Source organism: Lissotriton vulgaris, chromosome 5, assembly GCF_964263255.1.
Source record: "Lissotriton vulgaris chromosome 5, aLisVul1.2, whole genome shotgun sequence".
Lineage (NCBI taxonomy): Eukaryota > Metazoa > Chordata > Amphibia > Caudata > Salamandridae > Lissotriton > Lissotriton vulgaris.
The window spans coordinates 93,624,586-93,645,347 of NC_141693.1; the positions used below are offsets into that span (position 1 = coordinate 93,624,586).

Below are 20,762 nucleotides of genomic sequence, written 5' to 3' on the forward strand. Positions count from 1 at the left end.
GCATTGATTTTAACAATAAAAATGTATTTCCACCCAAATAAACCCCTTTAGCAGCATCAGGATAATGAAAGACTGGGGAAAAACATAAGTTGCTAGCTTGTACCATGCAGTGTGTAAGCAGCTCTCTGATGACAGTTTATAGGTCACTGTGCTAGATTATGATTGTCTCTTATGAGCTGAAGAGTAACAAAAGAATCTCTGTGACAAAAGAAGTAATGCACCGACCTATGCACATAAAATAATGTTTTTTAAAAAGCATGATACGCGTTCTCTGCAGCAGGCATATTAACCCTCTGTGCTACATAAAATAAGTCAAACCTGCCACTGTACAAACCTTTTCTCTCTCTCCAGCAGGTACACTAATCACTGGTGTTATCTTGACAATTTTATTGTTCCTTGAAAACTGCTAATTCTACAAGGAATTTTGGAGTGCTTTTAAAACTGCTGCCTGAGGACCCCCTGGGAATGTGTCACGGACCCCTGGGGGTCCACGGACTCCAGTTTGGGAAACACTGGATTTGATTATATCACTGCATTGTTGTTGTTTTTTTAACATTAACATTTCCTTACCTCTAATTACTTTACTAAAGGGTTAAAAGTTATATTTCATTATTTAAAATATATATACATAAAAATAGAAACAACTTAATTTAAGCTAATCCAAAGCTTAAAAACTATGCTGAAACAATACAGGTTTGAGATTAACACGGTTTAGTGTTCCCTGCTAATATATGCAAATTAAAATTTCGAAATAATGTAATTTATTTAATATTATCTCCTATGGGGTGTCATATTATGCCCCTATCCCTGTATTTTCCATGGAAACAAATGACAGTACCTGTGAGTGGCCTTTGTGGTGCAAGCTTAGATGGAGGCCGAGCAGGGGTACACTTGCTAAAGTTTTTGGACCTTGTTGGCCATAGTAACTTTAGAAGAGTAGTTTGTGAATATCAATGGGTTTACTCTTTTGTGGGTGGGTGTTTGTATTTGCCCGTCCCTCCCTAAACCTCTTCTTACTCCTCCATAAACTGCACCACTTTGGTAGTAAGCATTCCCCATTTTACAGCCACTGTCCCTTGTCCCTCCCGAATTTACTACCATACATATACCTGTAGCTGTGGAGATCTTTGCACAGTAATATACGAAGTGGAGGTGGAGTTCTCCATACATATATTAGTGAATAGCATTTATTAGTACATGGTTAGAACTACTGTAGAACCTCTTCATAAACTACAAAATGCAGTTTGTGAATTGGGCCGTCTGTAATTGTCTGGTACCTATCCTTTGCAGAAGACTTGGCAGTGAATTTAAAAGGCTCGCCAAGGGATTCAATTTTCTTGCAAGATCAAAAAGCCTTCTTTTCAACCTTCTGTTTACTTGATTCAGTGTCTTTTACGTGCCTTTGTAGGCATCTTTGATAGTGACAAGAGACCCTCTAGGGAGGATGTATGCTTGCCCTTCATAAATCTAATTAAAGTTGAATACAAAGTGTTCAATTAATTTTAACAAGGTGCATAATCACTTGGAAATCTTGCGGAGATGATACTACATTGATCAGCAGATTTTGGTGACTCATCGTTTGAACTTTAATCTAACTGGAAATTATAATTTAAAATAATTGTTTTTGAACCTGCTTTTCACAGATCAGACGTGCAGCTAACAGTTCACAACGGTGAATGAATACCTCGATGCCAAACTCAGTCCGCCTGGCTAATTGTGAGAGAGGAGGTCTGCCAGGTTAATGCTAATGGAGTAAAATGTACTCTATTGGATTAAACCTTCCTCTCGCAGTCCAAAGACGTACGGACCATTTCGGAGTAAGCCATCCAACTTTTTGCCCTATTAAGAGTGGGCAGTCAGGTGACTTTTTTACTGTCTGTCAATGCCAGGAATATCCTGTGGATGGAGGACAGTAAGACTTAAAAATGACCCCCATACCATGAGAGACAACTCCCAATGTGTTGGGACCACTAGTTTTTACTTTTCCAAAAACAAACTTCAGTTTATTTTTGGAAAAGTAACAAGTTTTGAAAGTTGGTATAAGTATCCGTCACCAATGATGGATGCACACCAAACTTTTAAATGGATTTGTATGAACCACTGTGATGGAGGTTTATACAAACCCATTAATTACACGGCTGGGCCAGTGGTGAACGCAAAATTTGGTGGGCGGAGTAAAGTCCCCCACCGTGCTGACTGCCTTTACTCCATCTCAAATGGTCCCTTTATCTTAAATTAAAATGTAATTAATGATAAATAATTATTTCTGGTTTCCTATATTGTTAACCAATGAAGACTGTCATCCCTTCTCATGTGATTGACGAAAGGTGTATCAACAAAACATTCATATCTGGTAATGTGCACAGATCTTCTATTTCTGGACCAGGTATTGACATGTAGAAATGTGTTTTTTATTTTGTTAATGTTAAGATTCACTTCAGAAACTTCTGTTAATCAAATCAGACCTGATCAATTTTCCAATTAACTCCAATGGTTCTCACAGCAGAATATCTCATCTCTTTATTGGTATTCAAACAGTGGCTTAGCAAAGCTGCTGTTGACCCTAATGCAAGCAAGGATATTATCCCTACCTTCCTCTAATGTTGTATTATAAAAGCAGTAACTAATTGGGGTAATGTTGGCCCCTCATTTGTGGAGCCGGCCCCATTGCACTTGCTGCACTATTGATAGATATGCTCCTATATCAAGATACTTCAAGCAGCTCACCAGCATTTTGCTAGACAGACTGGTCATGCAGTAAAATCTGGTTGTTCGTAGGACTGATAAACTCAGTTCTACAAAGAAGTCCGAGAATCTCCAGTCAGTTCAACCACTTACTCTGGAGTGACCCACAGAGTGTTAAGTTAGGCCAGGTGCCTCCATCATTCATGTACCATCTGGCAGCAGGGTTCATTAACTATACCCTTCTGCAAAGCTCTGTGGGAAACACCGGAAGACCTCCGGGCATATGCATAACAGAATGACGGAGAATGGTGTTAAGCAAAACATGCTAATGCCATGCTTCGCCATTTTGAAAATGTAGGGATGCACCACATTTACAAACATATGGCGCACTCCTGCATTTCCCCTAGCACTAGTGCTAAATTAAGCTGCCTATTTCTAATGCAGGCACCCTTGCACTATAGTGCAAGGGTACTTGTGTTTGGGGGAATGATTGTTTATGTGCAGAAAGGTGTCCCTTCCTGCACATAAACAATCTCAAATGGAAATGTGTAACTCCTATGAGTGCTGCATTGTGCAGCACACATGGAAACTGCAAATCGGCATTTTTTAATTATAGTTTATCTGCAGAAACCGACACCTTCCTGCACATAAACAATCATTCATAACATTTTGCTGGTTCTATGTGTGCTGAAACAGCGAAAACAAGGAGAAATAAATAATTTCTCTTCATTTCGCCAGCTAAGACCAGGTTTTTCCTGGTTTTAATTTTCGCGCCCCCCCCCCCACCTTTTGCCACCATGAGCAGTGTCTGTTAGGCTAAACAAAAGTCAACCTGACAGACACTGTTCATTTCAGGTCAGGCAGCCAGGAGCCAGACATGTGCTAAATGCACAGGCACCTGTCTGCCTGGGCTGAAGAAGTCACAGCTCCTGTGGGCGTGACCTCCTCAGCTCAGCAAAGGTTCCTGAGGCCCTCCCCATGAGTAACAAGGGGTAGCCTCACTGATTGCCTGTACCTGGACGCTTCAGTCTTAAGCCCTGAAGCGCCCAGGGTCGAGTGCCTATCAGTGACACTTCATCACAGAGTGGGGTGGGGTCAGCTGTCTCACTGACCCCACCCCATCATGTGATGATGTTAAGACTGCTGCCATCCCTCTTTGTCTGACCTCAGGTCAGCCAATGAGGGAAGGCAGCAGTCCAAAGCCTCCTGGGAGCTCTGAGGCAGAGCTGCTGGTAAGCATGTGTTTTTTTTATTAATGTTTTGTGTGCGCACGCATGCGTGTATGTATGAATGTTTGGTAATGAGTTTTGTGAATGAATGTGTGTGTGTTTGTGCGTGTGAATGCATGGCTCTGAGTGTGTGCGTGTGTATCCCGTCCGCCCTCTCACTCCTAAACTTATCATCTGCCACTGCAAATGTCCGGCTGTGCCTTCTGCCAAATTGATACTCCTTTTAAAGGGAGATTGATGTTTTCTTTTCTTTCTCTGATGGCAAATTGAGAGGATTTTATGAACTATGATACTATGTGACAATCTAGCTGCTGTACAGGGAGTGTGAAAGGAAAGCTGTAGGATGGCATTGTTTCTAACACACAACAAAAATTAAATAGCTACAAAATGAAATGTATGAATATTTCAAACTTTTATCAGCATGCAGTTAAGCCCGAATGAAGCACATGTTCTGCAATTATGAAGAGTTATAAAAACAAATATTTAAATAGGATCAATCCAAATCAAGACACTTAAATTGGTGATTGAGGTCAAAAGCTGAAACATGATTTCCACATTTTGTGCACTCAATATATATTTTTATCAATGAAAATGCTTGTTTGTGCAAATTTAGTGGTCATTTCAGTGAAAAATATTCGGTCTCCAAATGACTATCACACCATGTGCGCTACCACACCATGCTTTAGTTATACATTTGTGACATTGGGCTCCTAAATGCATCACCAGCTAAATACTACACCCCTACTATTCTCTTCCTGAATGGGGCGGCTCATTTGTAACACTTGTTCTTTGTGTCATGATTGCATTTTTCAGAAACCCTTTGAGTTATGTGATATACCATTGATGGCAGCATCCCCATTCTGGGGGAGTCAACAACTCGCAGAATAGGGAAAATAAAATTTTAAAACTGAATAAAAACACTTGCCTTGTGCTTCGCCGCATCGCTGTGTCGGCGATGCGGCGAAGCACAAGGTAAGTGGTTTTATATATTTTATTTTCCCTATTCCATCATCTGTCAACTACCTGCCCCCGCCCCACTGCCCCACCGCTCCTGCCTGCCTCACCTGCTGTGCACATGTTTGAGAGACAAAGATATTCTCATATACGGTTGCACACCTGGAAACATATGAAGAAAGCACAACACAAATCCACAGACTAGTACTTACATAATTTGAAAAGTGTGTGCACATACTTACAGGAGGTTACATGCTTAGCTTTGTGACGCATATTCTTAACAGAGGTATTTACGATTTACAGAAGTGATCACACTTTTTAAAGTGATTGCACGTATTTATAGAATCCACTGCACTTTGTCACAGAAACAACTGCATCTACTTACAGTAGCCTCAGTGCCTAACTAAGGAAGAGCCTGCACAGTCTCAGCACAAGGAACCACACATCTTCATACAAATGGCTGTTAATGTAAAAAAGGTATTGCTTCTGCTACATAAAATAGAAACAAGTTCGTATAGAGACTAGCAAGATGAAGCCAGGACTTCTTACTCTAGCCAAGTGTGAGACCGTAGTGCATTAAATGCCATGTCATGCAACCCATGCACTGCTGAACAAGCTCCCGCAACATGCTAGAAGCCTTGCCTAGCCACGAGCACAATGATAATACATCATCTCTTGCAGGTTATATCTCTGCATGTGCCTCTCTGCATACCTCCTGCCTTCTTTGTCACCTTCCACATAGGTTCGTCACCTGATGTCAACAATAACATCCCTGTTCAGTGTTTTTTATGCCCAGCTCCCCGTGCTGAACTTAGTTTCTTGATTTCTGTGCTAGGGTGAGGTTTTCAAACGAAGGTTAATCCTTCTACACAACTCTTCCACCTTATCTAAGTCACACTGCATTTAACAATGAATCCATGCTGTGACAGATCTGTTTATCATCTTTAATAGGCCTATTTTACAAGTTGCTGTTCTGCAGTAGTGATCACAAATACGTTGCGCTATTAGCATCCAGTATACCACTTGTCCAGACCAATTGCAAAGAATATATTTGTGCATTTATTTATATATTTTTTTGCAACTGGACAAGGTTTTTCATGCACTGCTGCAAAATCGGAGCTTGCGAATTAAATTCAACGATTACCAATACTAAAGTAACAAGTCAAATGCCTTTCGCGGTGATAACATTAGAGCCATAAAACCAAATCATCAGAATAGGACGTGGATATTAAAGAGATCCCACTTCATTTAAATAATATGCAATTGTGGTGAATTAATTGCAAACCAACTATGGGTTACATACCTTTAATGTGCCCTAGAATTTGCACATGCCATTAGGAGAATACAAGATATTAGTATTTTGTGAATTAAGTAAGATTATAAGTGATAAAAATCATTGCAAGTAAAGACAAAATTGGGGGAACAATTGTAGAGTTTTGTTAGGTAACCTTTACAGCTTCTTACTTATATGTGACTAACATTTTGTGAGTGACAGTATTTAAAGTTTTACGCAGGTGAAGATGGATAATATCCAAGCCACAGCTTTAATCAATATTGCTGGGACCTTCTAAAAGAAGTCACATTTTTCTGACCTAACTTCCGTTTTCAAGCCATGCTTCCCTTATCTTCTAACCAATATATTTAAGAAATGAGCCTATTTTTACCGTTCTGATATATTCTAGCAAACATATCAGCCAAACGTATCTGCAGTTTCAGTGGCTGAGCAGTTATTGGGCTTCAGACTTGTAATTGACAGCTTCAGCCTCATCTCAATTTTGGGGGAGCTAAAATATTTTATGTTTCATTTCTGGCACAGTAGCAATTGATCTAACAGTAGCATGCCCCCATTCTGTTTTAGCACCTCCCAACTCTCCTCCAGATGAGGTTTCAGTGGATGCAGGAAGTGGCAAAGTGTCAACATTCAACACACAAATACAACAATGATTTGATAATATTAACTAATAGCAATCTAGGTACAAGTTCAACTGGTTAGGAACACAAAAATGTTTCCTTATGTCAAGCATAAACAGCTCTTACTAGGCTAATATTATTTTCATACTTTCTATAGCAATGCAAACACATAGGTCCAAATTGAAGATTTGTATTTAGCTGTGATTTGTTGTGTATCTTAATCACAGACTACTCTGAAATAACAAGATAATGAACATGCTAAACCAGAACATTGTACTTGTAACATCACATTCTTACACATTTGGGTTCTCACGTGGCATTTCTTTCCATACATAACTTTTGTTTATATTGTCAGTGAGAAAAATAACCATTACAGATTCTATATGTAGTCTTTACATTTCATTATATAAACCTAGACTTAAATTTCTTATTCATTCACTTTCATATTCATTTTCACTCAACACTGTATAGCATTTGAGAACAAACTTTTGACTCAGATACTCCATATAAAAGGAACAATTGCAAAGTTAAATCACATTAAAGTTGTGATTCTCTGTCTTTTGCTGAAGATCCGATTTCATACCGTTTGTAAAAATATTACACAAACAAATATGCAATTTTACTTCCTCCAATTAGGAATTTCCAATCAGTGATAGTGAAAAACTGAGACCTCAGAGTGGATTGGAGGAGGTGGAGGGTGATAAGATCTCTAGGATCTTCCTGGACCATTTCGAAAAAAATCTACTCTACGGAATATCAGGTAGAGGAAGAAATGATCCAGGAATACTTTGCAAATATAGAGATCCCCAAAATCTCTGAAAATCGGGCTAACCATATCGGGCTCGAAATAAGTACCTCTGAAATACTGGAAAGCATAAAGGCAACATCAGGGGCAAAGGCTTCCGGTCAGGATGGATACCCAATTGAATTTTACAAGTTTTTTTTTAAAGAATTACTAACTCCCTTGAAAAAACTATTCAATTATATTAGATTAGGTGGGCATGTCCCCATGGAGTTTAAAGAATCCACAATTATATGTTTTGTTAAAAAAGACAAAAACCAAAATGACGTTAATTCATATAGGCCAATTAGCTTATTAAATTCGGATTATAAAATCCTCATGAAAATATGGGCGGAAAGATTTGTGTTTGCAGCCCAGGAAGTTATCCATCAAGATCAGACTGGGTTTATTGCAGGACGTTATATGGCAGCAAACACCCAGTTCCTAATCCAGGCATTGGACTATTTTAATATAAATTCGACTCCAGCCTGTATTTTAATGATTGACGCAGAAAAGGTGTTCGACTTGGTCAATTGGGCAGAATTGTTTTATTCTCTGGGTCAATTTGGATTCCCAGCCTCAATTATTAAGATGCTATATAATATCTATGAGGGAGCATCGGCTCAAGTAATAATTAATGCCAAACAGGCTGGGAAGATTAAGGTAAATCGGGGAACAAGGCAGGGCTGCCCGTTGTCCCCGTTGCTCTTTACTTTCTTTATTGAGCCTTTAGTGGTAAAGATCAGGGACAATGTGGCCATTCAGACCCCTATCATTGGTATGTATAAACTAAAGTTGTTTGCCGACGACATTATCCTCTATTTAATACCTAAAAAAGAAAATATTGAGAATTTGATGAGAGAGTTTAAGGACTATGAAAGGATAGGGGGCTATAAAATAAATGCCCAAAAAACTGAGGTCCTTGCTTTAAACACCGATCTGCATTTTCTCCCTATTTATTTGCAGGTTCAAGCTGCAAGAAGTGACCCAATTAGATACCTGGGTATTTTCGTAACTTTCGAAAATGATCAGCTTTTCTCCATGAATTACACTAGAATGAAGAACAAAATTCGTAACATTCTAGATCAATGGCTTTTGCTTCCATTATCAGTTATAGGCAGGGTATCATTGATTAAAATGTCGGTGCTGCCCTTGCTTATATTTCTGTTCAGCAATGTTCCCATTAAAATTAATTTAGGTTTCTTTAAAGAGCTGGAGACAATGCTGAGAGGTTTTATTTGGGGCAATAAAGCTTCAAGAGTTAAGCTGCCAGTGATACAACTCTCAGCTGATCAAGGAGGTTTAGCTCTACCCCATTTAAGGACCTACTATGAAGCTGCATTTTTTGATATATTGGCAGGATTATTGAGGGTTAATCAGTCAAGAGATAATTGTTTTCTTATAAAGATGTTACAAGAGGCAGGTTCTCAAATTCCAATTTTTTTGAAAATTGCAAAGCTCCCAAAGAGGTCAAGATATAAGACGCTAAGAGAGTACGCCTCAAGACTGTCGCTCCCTTTTAACCCCTTCGATGCTCATGACGAGCTCAGCTCGTCATGAGGTACATCTATCGTACACTCATGACGAGCTGAGCTTGTCATGAACAATGGGAATCAATGATGGTCAGCGCATAGGGTAAATCTGCACCGCACCAATGGTGTTAAAAAACATGGTACTGATGGCTCCCACTATTTAAGTTTAATTGAATGTACTCAAATAGGCCTCCCAGTAAGCTTGAATCACATAAAAAATTGGGAACTTTGCGGGCTTCGTGAGTTGAGACATTTGGTAGTTCAAAACAGGATAATTAGTTGGTTGGAGGTGGTTGCAAGAACGAATAATCCCAGGCATCCGACTTTTTTTGATTATATGCAGATCGTCTATTTCGTCAGAAATGAGATAAGTGGCCTGCTTAATTCTCCTAATGCCATGTTAACAGCCCTGTACGGAGGAAAAAATAAAGGTATAGGATATTGGTACAAGATGCTTCATTGCTCTGGACAAACCGTACTAGTAGACAGACATCTTGAGAAAATAAGCCTCTCGACTCAATGTACTCTTTCCTCGAAGGATTGGGAGACCCTGTGTCAGTTGGGAAATAAATCTTTACGTGCAGCCAATTATAAGAGGATGTCCTTTTCCTCTCGTTGGCTAGAGTATTATACACCGGAGGCTCTAGAGAAGATGTACCCTGAAGTTGAGAATAAGTGTTTTAGATGTATGGCTAGTGGACAGGGAGGATAGAACCATATTTTTTTCGCTTGCCCGCAGCTAGAATCTTTTTGGAAGGGAATATTTGCAGATATCGAACAGGCCATTGGGAAATATTTTCTGCCAGTCGCAGAAGTGGCCCTGTTCGGTATATGCAAAGAGAGGAGTGAGTTCAATAAAGTTGAAGAAGTATTCATATTTATATCTTGCACTGTTGCTCGTTCTTTAATACTTCAAAACTGGAAATCTAGGGAGATCCCATCACACTTAAAATGGTTTAATAAAATGAGGAGAACCTGCCTTTTTGAAAAGGCTTATGCTGGTAGAGTGGGAGCCATTGGAGATTTGAAATGAATTCGAAATATTATGGGAATCTAGAACAATTGAAGGGAGGATGATTCGGAAAGATAATTGAGAGTACACGATATACGTTTTTTTCTCTACTATTAACAGCCTTTTCATCTATGAATGTAACAGAGTTTTTTTTCTTTTCTAGGGATATTCGCACTTTATCAATGTTCTAGCACTTTTTGCAGTTTTGCACAAGATTGCACTAAGCACTTTCAAGATTGCACTTTATTGTACTTTTTGCACTTTGCAGTAGCACTTTATTGCAGTTTTGCACTTTTGCAGATGCACTTTATAAATTGCACAAAAAAAATGTATATAATGTCCGGAAAGTTTTAATGATGTGTTTGGCTGTTTCTTTTATCTCGATAAATCTCGCTCCCTTTTATCTTTCTATCTCTTGTCTGATATTTTAAGGTTTTGTCTGAAATGTATTGATATTGAAATTTAAAGTGAAATATGTTTTGTACTATCGGCTACCTATTGCTCTGTTCAATAAAAATAAAAAAATAAAAAAAGGAATTTCCAATAAGCCAATCATGTTTGATTTCTTTTGACCAAGAAAATACTTTTCATTTTTATAACGTTAATAACAAAGTTGGTCTCTACTACATATAAGGATATTTGTTGCAATTAATTCTGAAAGACACACATGGTTTATATACTATGACTGTATAAACAGCATAATGAGTAAAAGTACACCTTAGTGATTTATTTGTGGCAGGTAAGACAACTCATCTTGTAGGTGGAAAGAGTGTGGCAAAACGAATTGAATAGAATTTTGCCATGGACTCCTCCTTGCTTTAAACCATTAAAGGAAGGAACCGTTTTTATAGTTGCACCAGACCTGTGAGTGCAACTTTTGACATATCTATCTGAGTAGAGGATAACAATCATTCAGTGCTTAGACTTTCTCCATCGTATCCTATGTTCAATAATGTAGGATTCTATTTATACTGCCAAATGTGATATTGATGTTTATGAATGCTCCATGCAATGGGCCTTAATTAGAATTATTTTATTATTGATCAACCAGGAAATGCCTTGTATTTATCCATTCTACACCAATCACTATCAAAGCCTGAGTGGTTACATGATAATAAGTTTTCTCTCTTAATCCACTATTCACTCATTGTCCAGAAAAACTTTGCAATGTGTTACATGTGCTGTCTAGTATTGTTGTTACATTCAATCAGATTGGGTCTCTCGAGAGCACCTTTTTTAAGTATCCAAATGATGTGTTCTTTTCTCCAGTGGGGTGAATGTTTGGCCTTTGTAATATTGCCATGAACAGTAAAATGAATGGAGGTAACCACACTTTTTAAGAACTCCCGTAGGAATTCATTTATTTGGAGCTCCTGCCCAGGGACCGTACTGCTATAAAGTCCACAAATCGAGGAATCTCTTTACAAGTTGATGGGTAATGAAGCAATTGTTTTTTACAAAAAAGTTTTCGTAATCAGCTTCAGACAATTATTTAAGCAAAAACTTCTCAATAGCTGAGGGTGAAATTGGACATCAATCATGAGCCGCTCAATTTATCATTTTTACCACCATGTTCCAATAGTTTGCATCCTTAGAGACCTGTACTATATGCACTCTACCCCAACATTCTTCTCTGAAGGACTCCATACCAAATGTATCTTATACAGTATTTTCTTCTTTGAGAGCATGTATCCAATTAGACAGGCCTTCCACTTCCCAAATAATTGTAATCATATTTTCCAGAATGCAGTTTTTGTCATAAAGTGAACTCTTATCCTCTAGTTTGACATTCTCCTAACATTTGATAAGTCAACTTTTTAAAAAAATTCGAACTTGCATAATTTTAAATGTAGTATTCTGTCTTTGGTGTCTAATAATGAATAGTAAGCCTGTTCCTCTATTAACACTAGTTTTCTACAAACATTAAGTATAATAAATACTCGGTAGACCTATGGGACCATTTACTGTAAAACATGGATATACTATCTTTCACATTTAGAATTCGGAATTGTTGGCACCGTCAATTAATGTTTCCCACTTTCATTCATCAATCTCCAATGATCAATTAATAGAAAAACTGTTTTGTTACATCATCAATTCCTGTTTCAGCTGTATACAGTTGGGAAACCAAATCTCAAATATCCATTTTGTCCCATAATCAAGCTGTTGCAACAAACACTATTCATCCATGTAGGATATGGACAAAAATAGGCTAGCCGCATAGTTTTTTAACAAATTTGATCAATGTTCATGGAAAGTTACATTATACTACTGCTGTGTCAAAAATTGAGTTTAAGCTTGTCTACTCTATACTGGTATTAGAGGGATTGATGCTTGCTGAAAGGGCTTTTCAACAAATTGATTTCTAGCCCATACTGTGGATCACTTGACCTCCAGAATACAATAAAGAAAAATCTTGGTTACAGGTGGAGATCAGTCCTGTTGTCTTTTAATGGCCACTGAGAGTTCAGGCAAATTACAGCTGTGGGGCCCATTGATTCATTAACATCTGTCCTGAAACTGGTCTCAGTAAGCGCTGACACGTTCACTTGAGTGTACTGATACATACAAATAGCTGTGTTTAAGAAACAGATATCGGAAGGTCAGTCATCAATGTATATTTTTAACTATTTTTGCATATCTTGAGTACTGGTTTTTAGATGTTATTGGTCTACACAATCTATTGTTATAATAATGAAGTAAAAATAAGAAAGTTGGAAGAGATGCATAAAGGTATGACATTTGCTGCACCTCATTACAATGTCAAATAAGATAAGCGTCTGATGATGAACTTTGCAAATATTAAATCTAGAGATCAGTAAAAAAATCAATTTAGCAGGGAAGAAATTAAAAGAAATTACAATGAAATGAGCCCGTTGCTATAGTATAGTTCTTAAGAGGATAGAATGTCTATCTGTGGTTGTGGTCCAGTTAAGAGTCCATCAGAAGGTTTACGGGTACATTCAGGCTTGGTCATGGAAGCCAATCCAGTCCAAAAAGCAGCCTACTAGCTCAGAGCCCATCTGAAAATGTTGAAATGCCCAAATCATCAGTTTGGCTCTGAGCATAGTTGCTGACTACACATCTCCTTGTAGCAACTCAGACGTCAACTACACATCTCCATTTAGCAACTCATATGTTACTCTATGGGACAACCCCAGAATCATAGCCCTAGATTAGGGGTAGCCAAGGTTAGGAGCAGCTTCCCTAACTTGCCCTTTGTCAGTCCCTGTCCAACACGGCTGTCGCCAGGTGCGAGATCCGGGGCCCTCATTTCAACGTTAGGCTAAGTAAGGACACCGTCTGAGATAGTCCTGCCCCATTGGATCTACTTGGGAGGAGTATTGGTTTTTGCTTCAATTTCATTTACATATGTCTCTAGAAACTAAAGCTTTCGTTGCACATACATTGAAACTGTGGATTTTGCAAGAACAAGTCAAGTCAGGTAACTTATGGACCATAAGTAACCTGACATGATGTGCTCTTTAAATGGACCAGTTCTGTCCTGTACTGAGTACTGGCACTTTTTTATTTCGAGAGGGAGAGTATCTGCACTTCTCTGGAAAAACATGATACTTTTAATTGGAGAATACCGGCAGTGCTCAGAAACAAACAGGTACTCTGGTACAGCATACTTGCACTTCTATTTTTCCTTTTCAAACACTTCATATGGTATGGTAAGCTACTGATGGGTGTTACGCCAAATCATGCTCTTTAATGCGATTTTATGGTGTAGCATCTCATGGGATGGGATATGAGAAGCGGTATCTTGTGATGTGGCACTTGTGATGACCCCATGGCATTTCATGGGATGTGGAAAGTGCTATCTTGTGATGAGGTATGCATGAACATGTAATTTCATAGGATGGGAAGGAACGTGGGAAGTGGTATTTGTGATGTGCTGTGTATGGGTATGGCATCTCATGGGATGGGATGTGTGAAGTGATATCTTGTGGTGTGGTATGCATGGGCATAGCCTCTCATGGGATTTGATGTATGAAGTGGTACCTTGTGATGGGGTATGTTTGGATGTTAAGCTATGTTCTGTCATTGCATGGTATGGATTGTGTGAAGTGACATCTTGTGATGTGGAATGCATGGGCATGGCACCTCATGGATTGTGTGGAGGGGTATCTTGTGCTGTGGTGTGAATAGACCTGGCACCTCATGGTATGTGTCAAGTGGTATCTTGTGCTGTGGTGTGTATGGGCATGGCATCCCCTAGGATGTGTGGAGTGGTATCTTGTGCTGTGGTTTGAATGAGGATGGCATCCCATGGCATGTGTGGAGTTGTATCTTGTGCATTGTATGAATGGGCAAGGGACCTCATGGCATGTATGAAGTGGTATCTTGTGCTGTGGTATGCATGGGCATGGCACCTCATGGCATGTATGAAGTGGTATCTTGTGCTGTGGTATGCATGGGCATGGCACCGATTGGCATGTATGAAGAGGTATCTTGTGCTGTGGTATTCATGGGCATGGCACCTCATGGCATGTATGAAGTGGTATCTTGTGCTGTGGTATGCATGGGCATGGCACCTCATGGGATGTATGACGTTGTATCTTGTGCTGTGGTATGCATTGGCATGGCACCTCAGGGGATGGGTGAAGTGGTATCTTGTGCTGTGGTATTCATGGGCATGGCACCTCATGAGAAGGGTGAAGTGGTATCTTGTGCTGTGGTATGCATGGGCATGGCACCTCAAGGAATGTATGACGTTGTATCTTGTGCTGTGGTATGCATGGGCATGGCACCTCAAGGGATGTATGATGTTGTATCTTGTGCTGTGGTATGCATGGGCATGGCACCTCAAGGGATGTATGACGTTGTATCTTGTGCTGTGGTATGCATGGTCATGGCACCTCAAGGGATGTAAGACGTTGTATCTTGTGCTGTGGTATGCATGGGCATGGCACCTCATGGGATGGGTGAAGTGGTATCTTGTGCTGTGGTATGCATGGGCATGGCACCTCAAGGGATGTATGACGTTGTATTTTGTGCTGTGGTATGCATGGGCATGGCACATCATGGGATGTGTGAAGTGGTATCTTGTGCTGTGGTATGCATGGGCATGGCACCTCAAGGGATGTATGACGTTGTATCTTGTGCTGTGGTATGCATGAACATGGCACCTCAAGGGATGTATGACGTTGTATCTTGTGCTGTGGTGTGCATGGGCATGGCACCTCAAGGGATGTATGACGTTGTGTCTTGTGCTGTGGTATGCATGGGCATGGCACCTCAAGGGATGTATGACGTTGTATCTTGTGCTGTGGTATGCATGGGCATGGCACCTCATGGGATGGGTGAAGTGGTATCTTGTGCTGTGGTATGCATGGGCATGGCACCTCAAGGGATGTATGACGTTGTATCTTGTGCTGTGGTATGCATGGGCATGGCACCTCAAGGGATGTATGACGTTGTATCTTGTGCCGTGGTATGCATGGGCATGGCACCTCATGGGATGGGTGAAGTGGTATCTTGTGCTGTGGTATGCATGGGCATGGCACCTCAAGGGATGTATGACGTTGTATCTTGTGCTGTGGTATGCATGGGCATGGCACCTCAAGGGATGTATGACGTTGTATCTTGTGCCGTGGTATGCATGGGCATGGCACCTCATGGGATGGGTGAAGTGGTATCTTGTGCTGTGGTATTCATGGGCATGGCACCTCATGGGATGTATGACGTTGTATCTTGTGCTGTGGTATGCATGGGCATGGCACCTCAAGGGATGTTTGACGTTGTATCTTGTGCTGTGGTATGCATGGGTATGGCACCTCATGGGATGGGTGAAGTGGTATCTTGTACTGTGGTATGCATGGGCATGGCACCTCAAGGGATGTATGACGTTGTATCTTGTGCTGTGGTATGCATGGGCATGGCACCTCATGGCATGTATGACGTTGTATCTTGTGCTGTGGTATGCATGGGCATGGCACCTCATGGCATGTATGAAGTGGTGTCTTGTGCTGTGGTATGCATGGGCATGGCACCTCATGGGATGGGTGAAGTGGTATCTTGTGCCGTGGTATGCATGGGCATGGCACCTCATGGGATGGGTGAAGTGGTATCTTGTGCTGTGGTATGCATGGGCATGGCACCTCAAGGGATGTATGACGTTGTATCTTGTGCTGTGGTATGGATGGGCATGGCACCTCATGGCATGTATGACGTTGTATCTTGTGGTGTGGTATGCATGGACATGGCACCTCATGGCATGTATGAAATGGTGTCTTGTGCTGTGGTATGCATGGGCATGGCACCTCATTGCCTGTATGAAGGGGTGTCTTGTGCTGTGGTATGCATGGGCATGGCACCTCATGGCATGTATGAAGTGGTATCTTGTGCTGTGGTATGCATGGGCATGGCACCTCAAGGGATGTATGAAATGGTGTCTTGTGCTGTGGTATGCATGGGCATGGCACCTCATGGCATGTATGAAGGGGTGTCTTGTGCTGTGGTATGCATGGGCATGGCACCTCATGGCATGTATGAAGTGGTATCTTGTGCTGTGGTATGCATGGGCATGGCACCTCATGGGATGGGTGAAGTGGTGTCTTGTGCTGTGGTATGCATGGGCATGGCACCTCATGGCATGGGTGAAGTGGTATCTTGTGCTGTGGTTTGCATGGCATGGCACCTCATGGCATGGGTGAAGTGGTGTCTTGTGCTGTGGTATGCATGGGCATGGCACCTCATGGCATGGGTGAAGTGGTATCTTGTGCTGTGGTTTGCATGGCATGGCACCTCATGGCATGGGTGAAGTGGTGTCTTGTGCTGTGGTATGCATGGGCATGGCACCTCGTGGCATGGGTGAAGTGGTATCTTGTGCTGTGGTTTGCATGGCATGGCACCTCATGGCATGGGTGAAGTGGTATCTTGTGCTGTGGAATGCATGGGCATGGCACCTCGTGGGATGGGTGAAGTGGTATCTATGAAAGGGTTTGTATTGGGGTTAGGGTTTGGTCTAGCATGGCATGCTATGGGTTTTGGGTGTGTGAGGTTGGATCTTGTGATGTGGTATATAGATATGTGATAAGTTATGCTCTCGTGTGGCATTTTATGGGATGGGACGAGCGAGGGGGTATGTTGTGATGTGGTGTGTATGGGTCTTAGGGCCTTGTAAGCTCAGGAAATGATAGATTCGAAAAGACCAGCGTGTCACCAACATGAACGGAGATGTTTCAAGAGTCACACATCTACAGTTTACTATTGTTCCTTGTCTGGGTTTTTTGTTTCTTTTTAGTCGTGTGCATATTTTAATTCTTGCTGTTGTTTGTTGACAGTACTATTCCCGGTACACACACCCTGGGGGCTCGCACGTCCTGCAGCACGGCAGGCTCTCCTGGAACACACCCAGGGCCCGGGGCGCACCGTGGAAGAGACGCCCTCCGAGCCGGGCCCTCTCGGAGTTTGCAAAGCCTGTCTCTCGAGAGCGCTCCGTACTCCACAAGAGAAGCACCAGGAGAGAGCTCGGCGCCGGGCAGGCACCCCCCTCCCACCAGAGCGCAGCTCCTTCACACCGGTCAGCAGCAGGACCGCACGGAGGCGAAGCACTACCTCCCTGTAATGAAGGTGTTACGGTAAACACGCGCACTTAATGCAGCGCTGCAGAGTGCTTTACAGAGAGGTCCCAACTCCCTCGGCCTCGGTTTTTGCAGGTGCAAAGGAGCCATCAACCCCAAGATGCACCCCTTGCTGAGAAGACATACACCCGAGCACGCTCCATACCGGTGCAACTGCTGTCTTTTATGCGGTCACTAGCAGCAATAATAGGGGCTGCAGCCTCAAAACATGAGTGGATGGATTGACGGGCAGGGGCGGGGGAAGGGCAAATGGATGGGCGGGGCCGATGGATATGGTTCAGATAAACGAAACGAACCACGCTCTGCTGGTTGGGCAGGCGCTGGAGAGAATTGTGAGCAACCTGCTTGTCATTGGGGCGAATCGTTGCAGTGCCTAGCCTGTCTTTCATGCCTTCGGGGTCGATAGCATTATTATGGCTTAATTGCGTAACACGAATACATATCAATAAAGCACGGGTTGGGGAATCAATTGAGGTATGTCGAAGTAGGGATAGATAGGCAGGGCGGATGGGTGGGTGGATTATTTAATGATATATATATATATATATATATATATATATATATATATATATATATATATATATATATATATATATATATATATATATATATATATATATATATATATATATATATATATATCATGCAATATTCTGGGTACAGCGCTGACATGTTTTAGCTGACATATTCCGTCGGCTCAAGGCAGACTTGGAGCAGGTCGTGCAAGGATTTTCAACAATTCACTTTCTAGCTTTAAACGTCCGAAAAATATAACCTTTGGTCTTTCTATGTTTGTTACAGACCAAGGGCAAATCACAACCATCGATAAATACAACCTTGCTTCTTCTACCTCTGGCCCTCCTACAAGGTCCCCAACCATCGCAGTTTCTTAGCTCGTCCCCTCCCTTTCCACGGATAGCGCCGGTGTTTCATATTACTGCGAACAGCGCTACATTGCTCCCTGCGGTACAGAATTACTAACGCTCATACATATATAAATGAACTGGCAACATCAATACTGGGAGTCCTGAATTATGGTGTCAGCCTCTCCACTGGTAAAGCATCGTTTGATCTTGGGCAAATTACTTTATCTCCCTTTGCTTCAGTCCACTTATCTGAAAACAGTGAACACTTCGAATGCGACTGAGCAGTAGTAAACCCATGATGTGAAAAGGTGAACTGTTCTATTCAGCCCAAAGGCCGACAGATCTAACCATGGTTTAATTGGCTGTAGTATAAAGGCTGCTGAGGAGGGGCTGCAGCCCACCCGACCACCCCCATCGCTCATCAGCGCTGCCCTCGACCATCACAGAGTGGTATCAAACAAACAGTCAATCTTGTTATCACACCCTCTTCCGTTTACTCGTTTAATATTTTGGAATGCCACTGAGGAGACCAATGAAGCTGTAAATATAGCTCATTGGGATTACGCGCCTGCTGAGAGATCTGTACATAACCCCAGTTCACATGGTTGAATCCCGACAGGGCAGACTCGGGCTTTCATCCTTCAGAGGCTGATACAATACCTGCATCTCTCATGAGCAAAAGGCTACTCTAAATAGTGAGTTCTGCCGCTTGCATGTTTCCATTTAAAGCACTGAGTAAAACCAGTGTCAGCGCGCCAGGCAGCGCTAAGCTCTGGTCTCAGGCGCTATGTATGTGACATATTACAGCGGAGCCCCACGTACCTTTGTATCTCAAAGCTGCACCCTTTCCGCAGCAGGACGGCTCTCTTGCGCATGATGGAGGACTGTTCCTTCCCCGTGTAGGGATCAACTTCGGAGCCCATGGCGATTCGAGGACGACCCAGGGGTGGAATATAGGTCCTGCGCGCAGATGAAGTTAGCCCACAATCCTCGGGATGGACGGCGGCCGGGGGCAGAGGTGCCAGGCGCTGCTCGGCTCGGACCCCGGGCTCAGACGCGGTGCATGGTGGCCGGGCTCCGGCTGTGGAGCGCGTCTAGTTGAGGAGCATTGGAGCTTCCGTCTCTCTCCTCCACTGCGTCTCCTGTCTCTCCACAGCGCCCTCATTCATGCCCAGCGCTCCCCTCCCGTGCCCAGCGCTCCCCTCCCGCTCCGATGCTGAACAAAAGCAGAGCGGTGTGCAGGCTGCGCGGCACTCACTCAGCGCAGGACAGGGGCAGCTGGCGCACTGCTCCCGCACAGCTGGATTGACGGCCGGTCCTAGCCCTGCCTGCTGTGCACGCTGTTACCACCACGCTGCGCTGGAGCCCGTGGGCGCAGGAGGGCAGGGGCTCCCGTTGGACTGTGTTTGGACAAACCCTGTCAGCATTGATTCCATAGGAAAGATGTGCGCGCGCTGCTGTTTATAACCCCGGCGCATCAACGAGAAGAAATAAAGCAGCCATTTGTGAGATATGCCTGCAGGTCAAGGCTCCTGCTGCTGAGTTCTGCAAGAGACCTACACCGACCTGTTTGGAAATTAGAATCTCAGGAAGATATGGTAGCGCTGTTCATGCACCTGCTGCGGATATCTGTGCAAAACCTATGGGTCCCAGGTTCGAATCCCCATTCGGTCATTTAGTAGCTTGATTTTCTTAGGGAAGATCACGAGTTCCAGACTCTGCAAGAAAGCTAAGTGTGTTCGGAAGCCTGCAGAAAATAATGTTTAGCTATCCTACAAGGCATACATTCCAATTACAGAAACATTGGTCTGTACGTCAATGCACGTGCCCGAGTCTATTCACAACGTCCAAGTCACAGGTTCGAATCACACTGACGATTCTCAGTGCATCATCCAGCCTGCTCCATAAGTATATATGCTAATTAATTATGTAGCATTGAAGCACTCATAAAAATGCAAACGTTCCAAAAAAAGCAGGTCAAATATATGCTTTTTACCACGTCAACTGCTGTCGATAGTCTTGGAAATTATATCTGGCAGCCGACAAGAGTTCAATGCACATAAAAATAAAAAATGTACATTGTACCAAACTAAAATCATCCTTTAAAACACCTTTACATATAGATTACACCCCCCGTCCCCCCCCCCGCCAAAAAAAAACTGTATACAGGTGAAATGACAGGAAGTCTGCTCCAAGAACC

General features: G+C 42.2%; 1 protein-coding gene across 2 annotated transcripts in view; it reads right to left on the minus strand.

Annotated features, from left to right (window-relative positions):
- Window positions 1–19,714, minus strand: part of GARNL3 (GTPase activating Rap/RanGAP domain like 3) — a 1,096,377-nt gene extending 1,076,663 nt beyond the window's left edge. For both annotated transcript variants that reach the window (XM_086920961.1, XM_086920960.1), the window contains exon 1: window positions 19,385–19,714. In XM_086920961.1, the coding sequence (XP_086777087.1) occupies window positions 19,385–19,485 (101 nt within the window). In that variant the 5' untranslated portion in view covers window positions 19,486–19,714. The remainder of the gene's footprint in view (window positions 1–19,384) is intronic.
- Window positions 19,715–20,762: the final 1,048 nt, after the last annotated feature.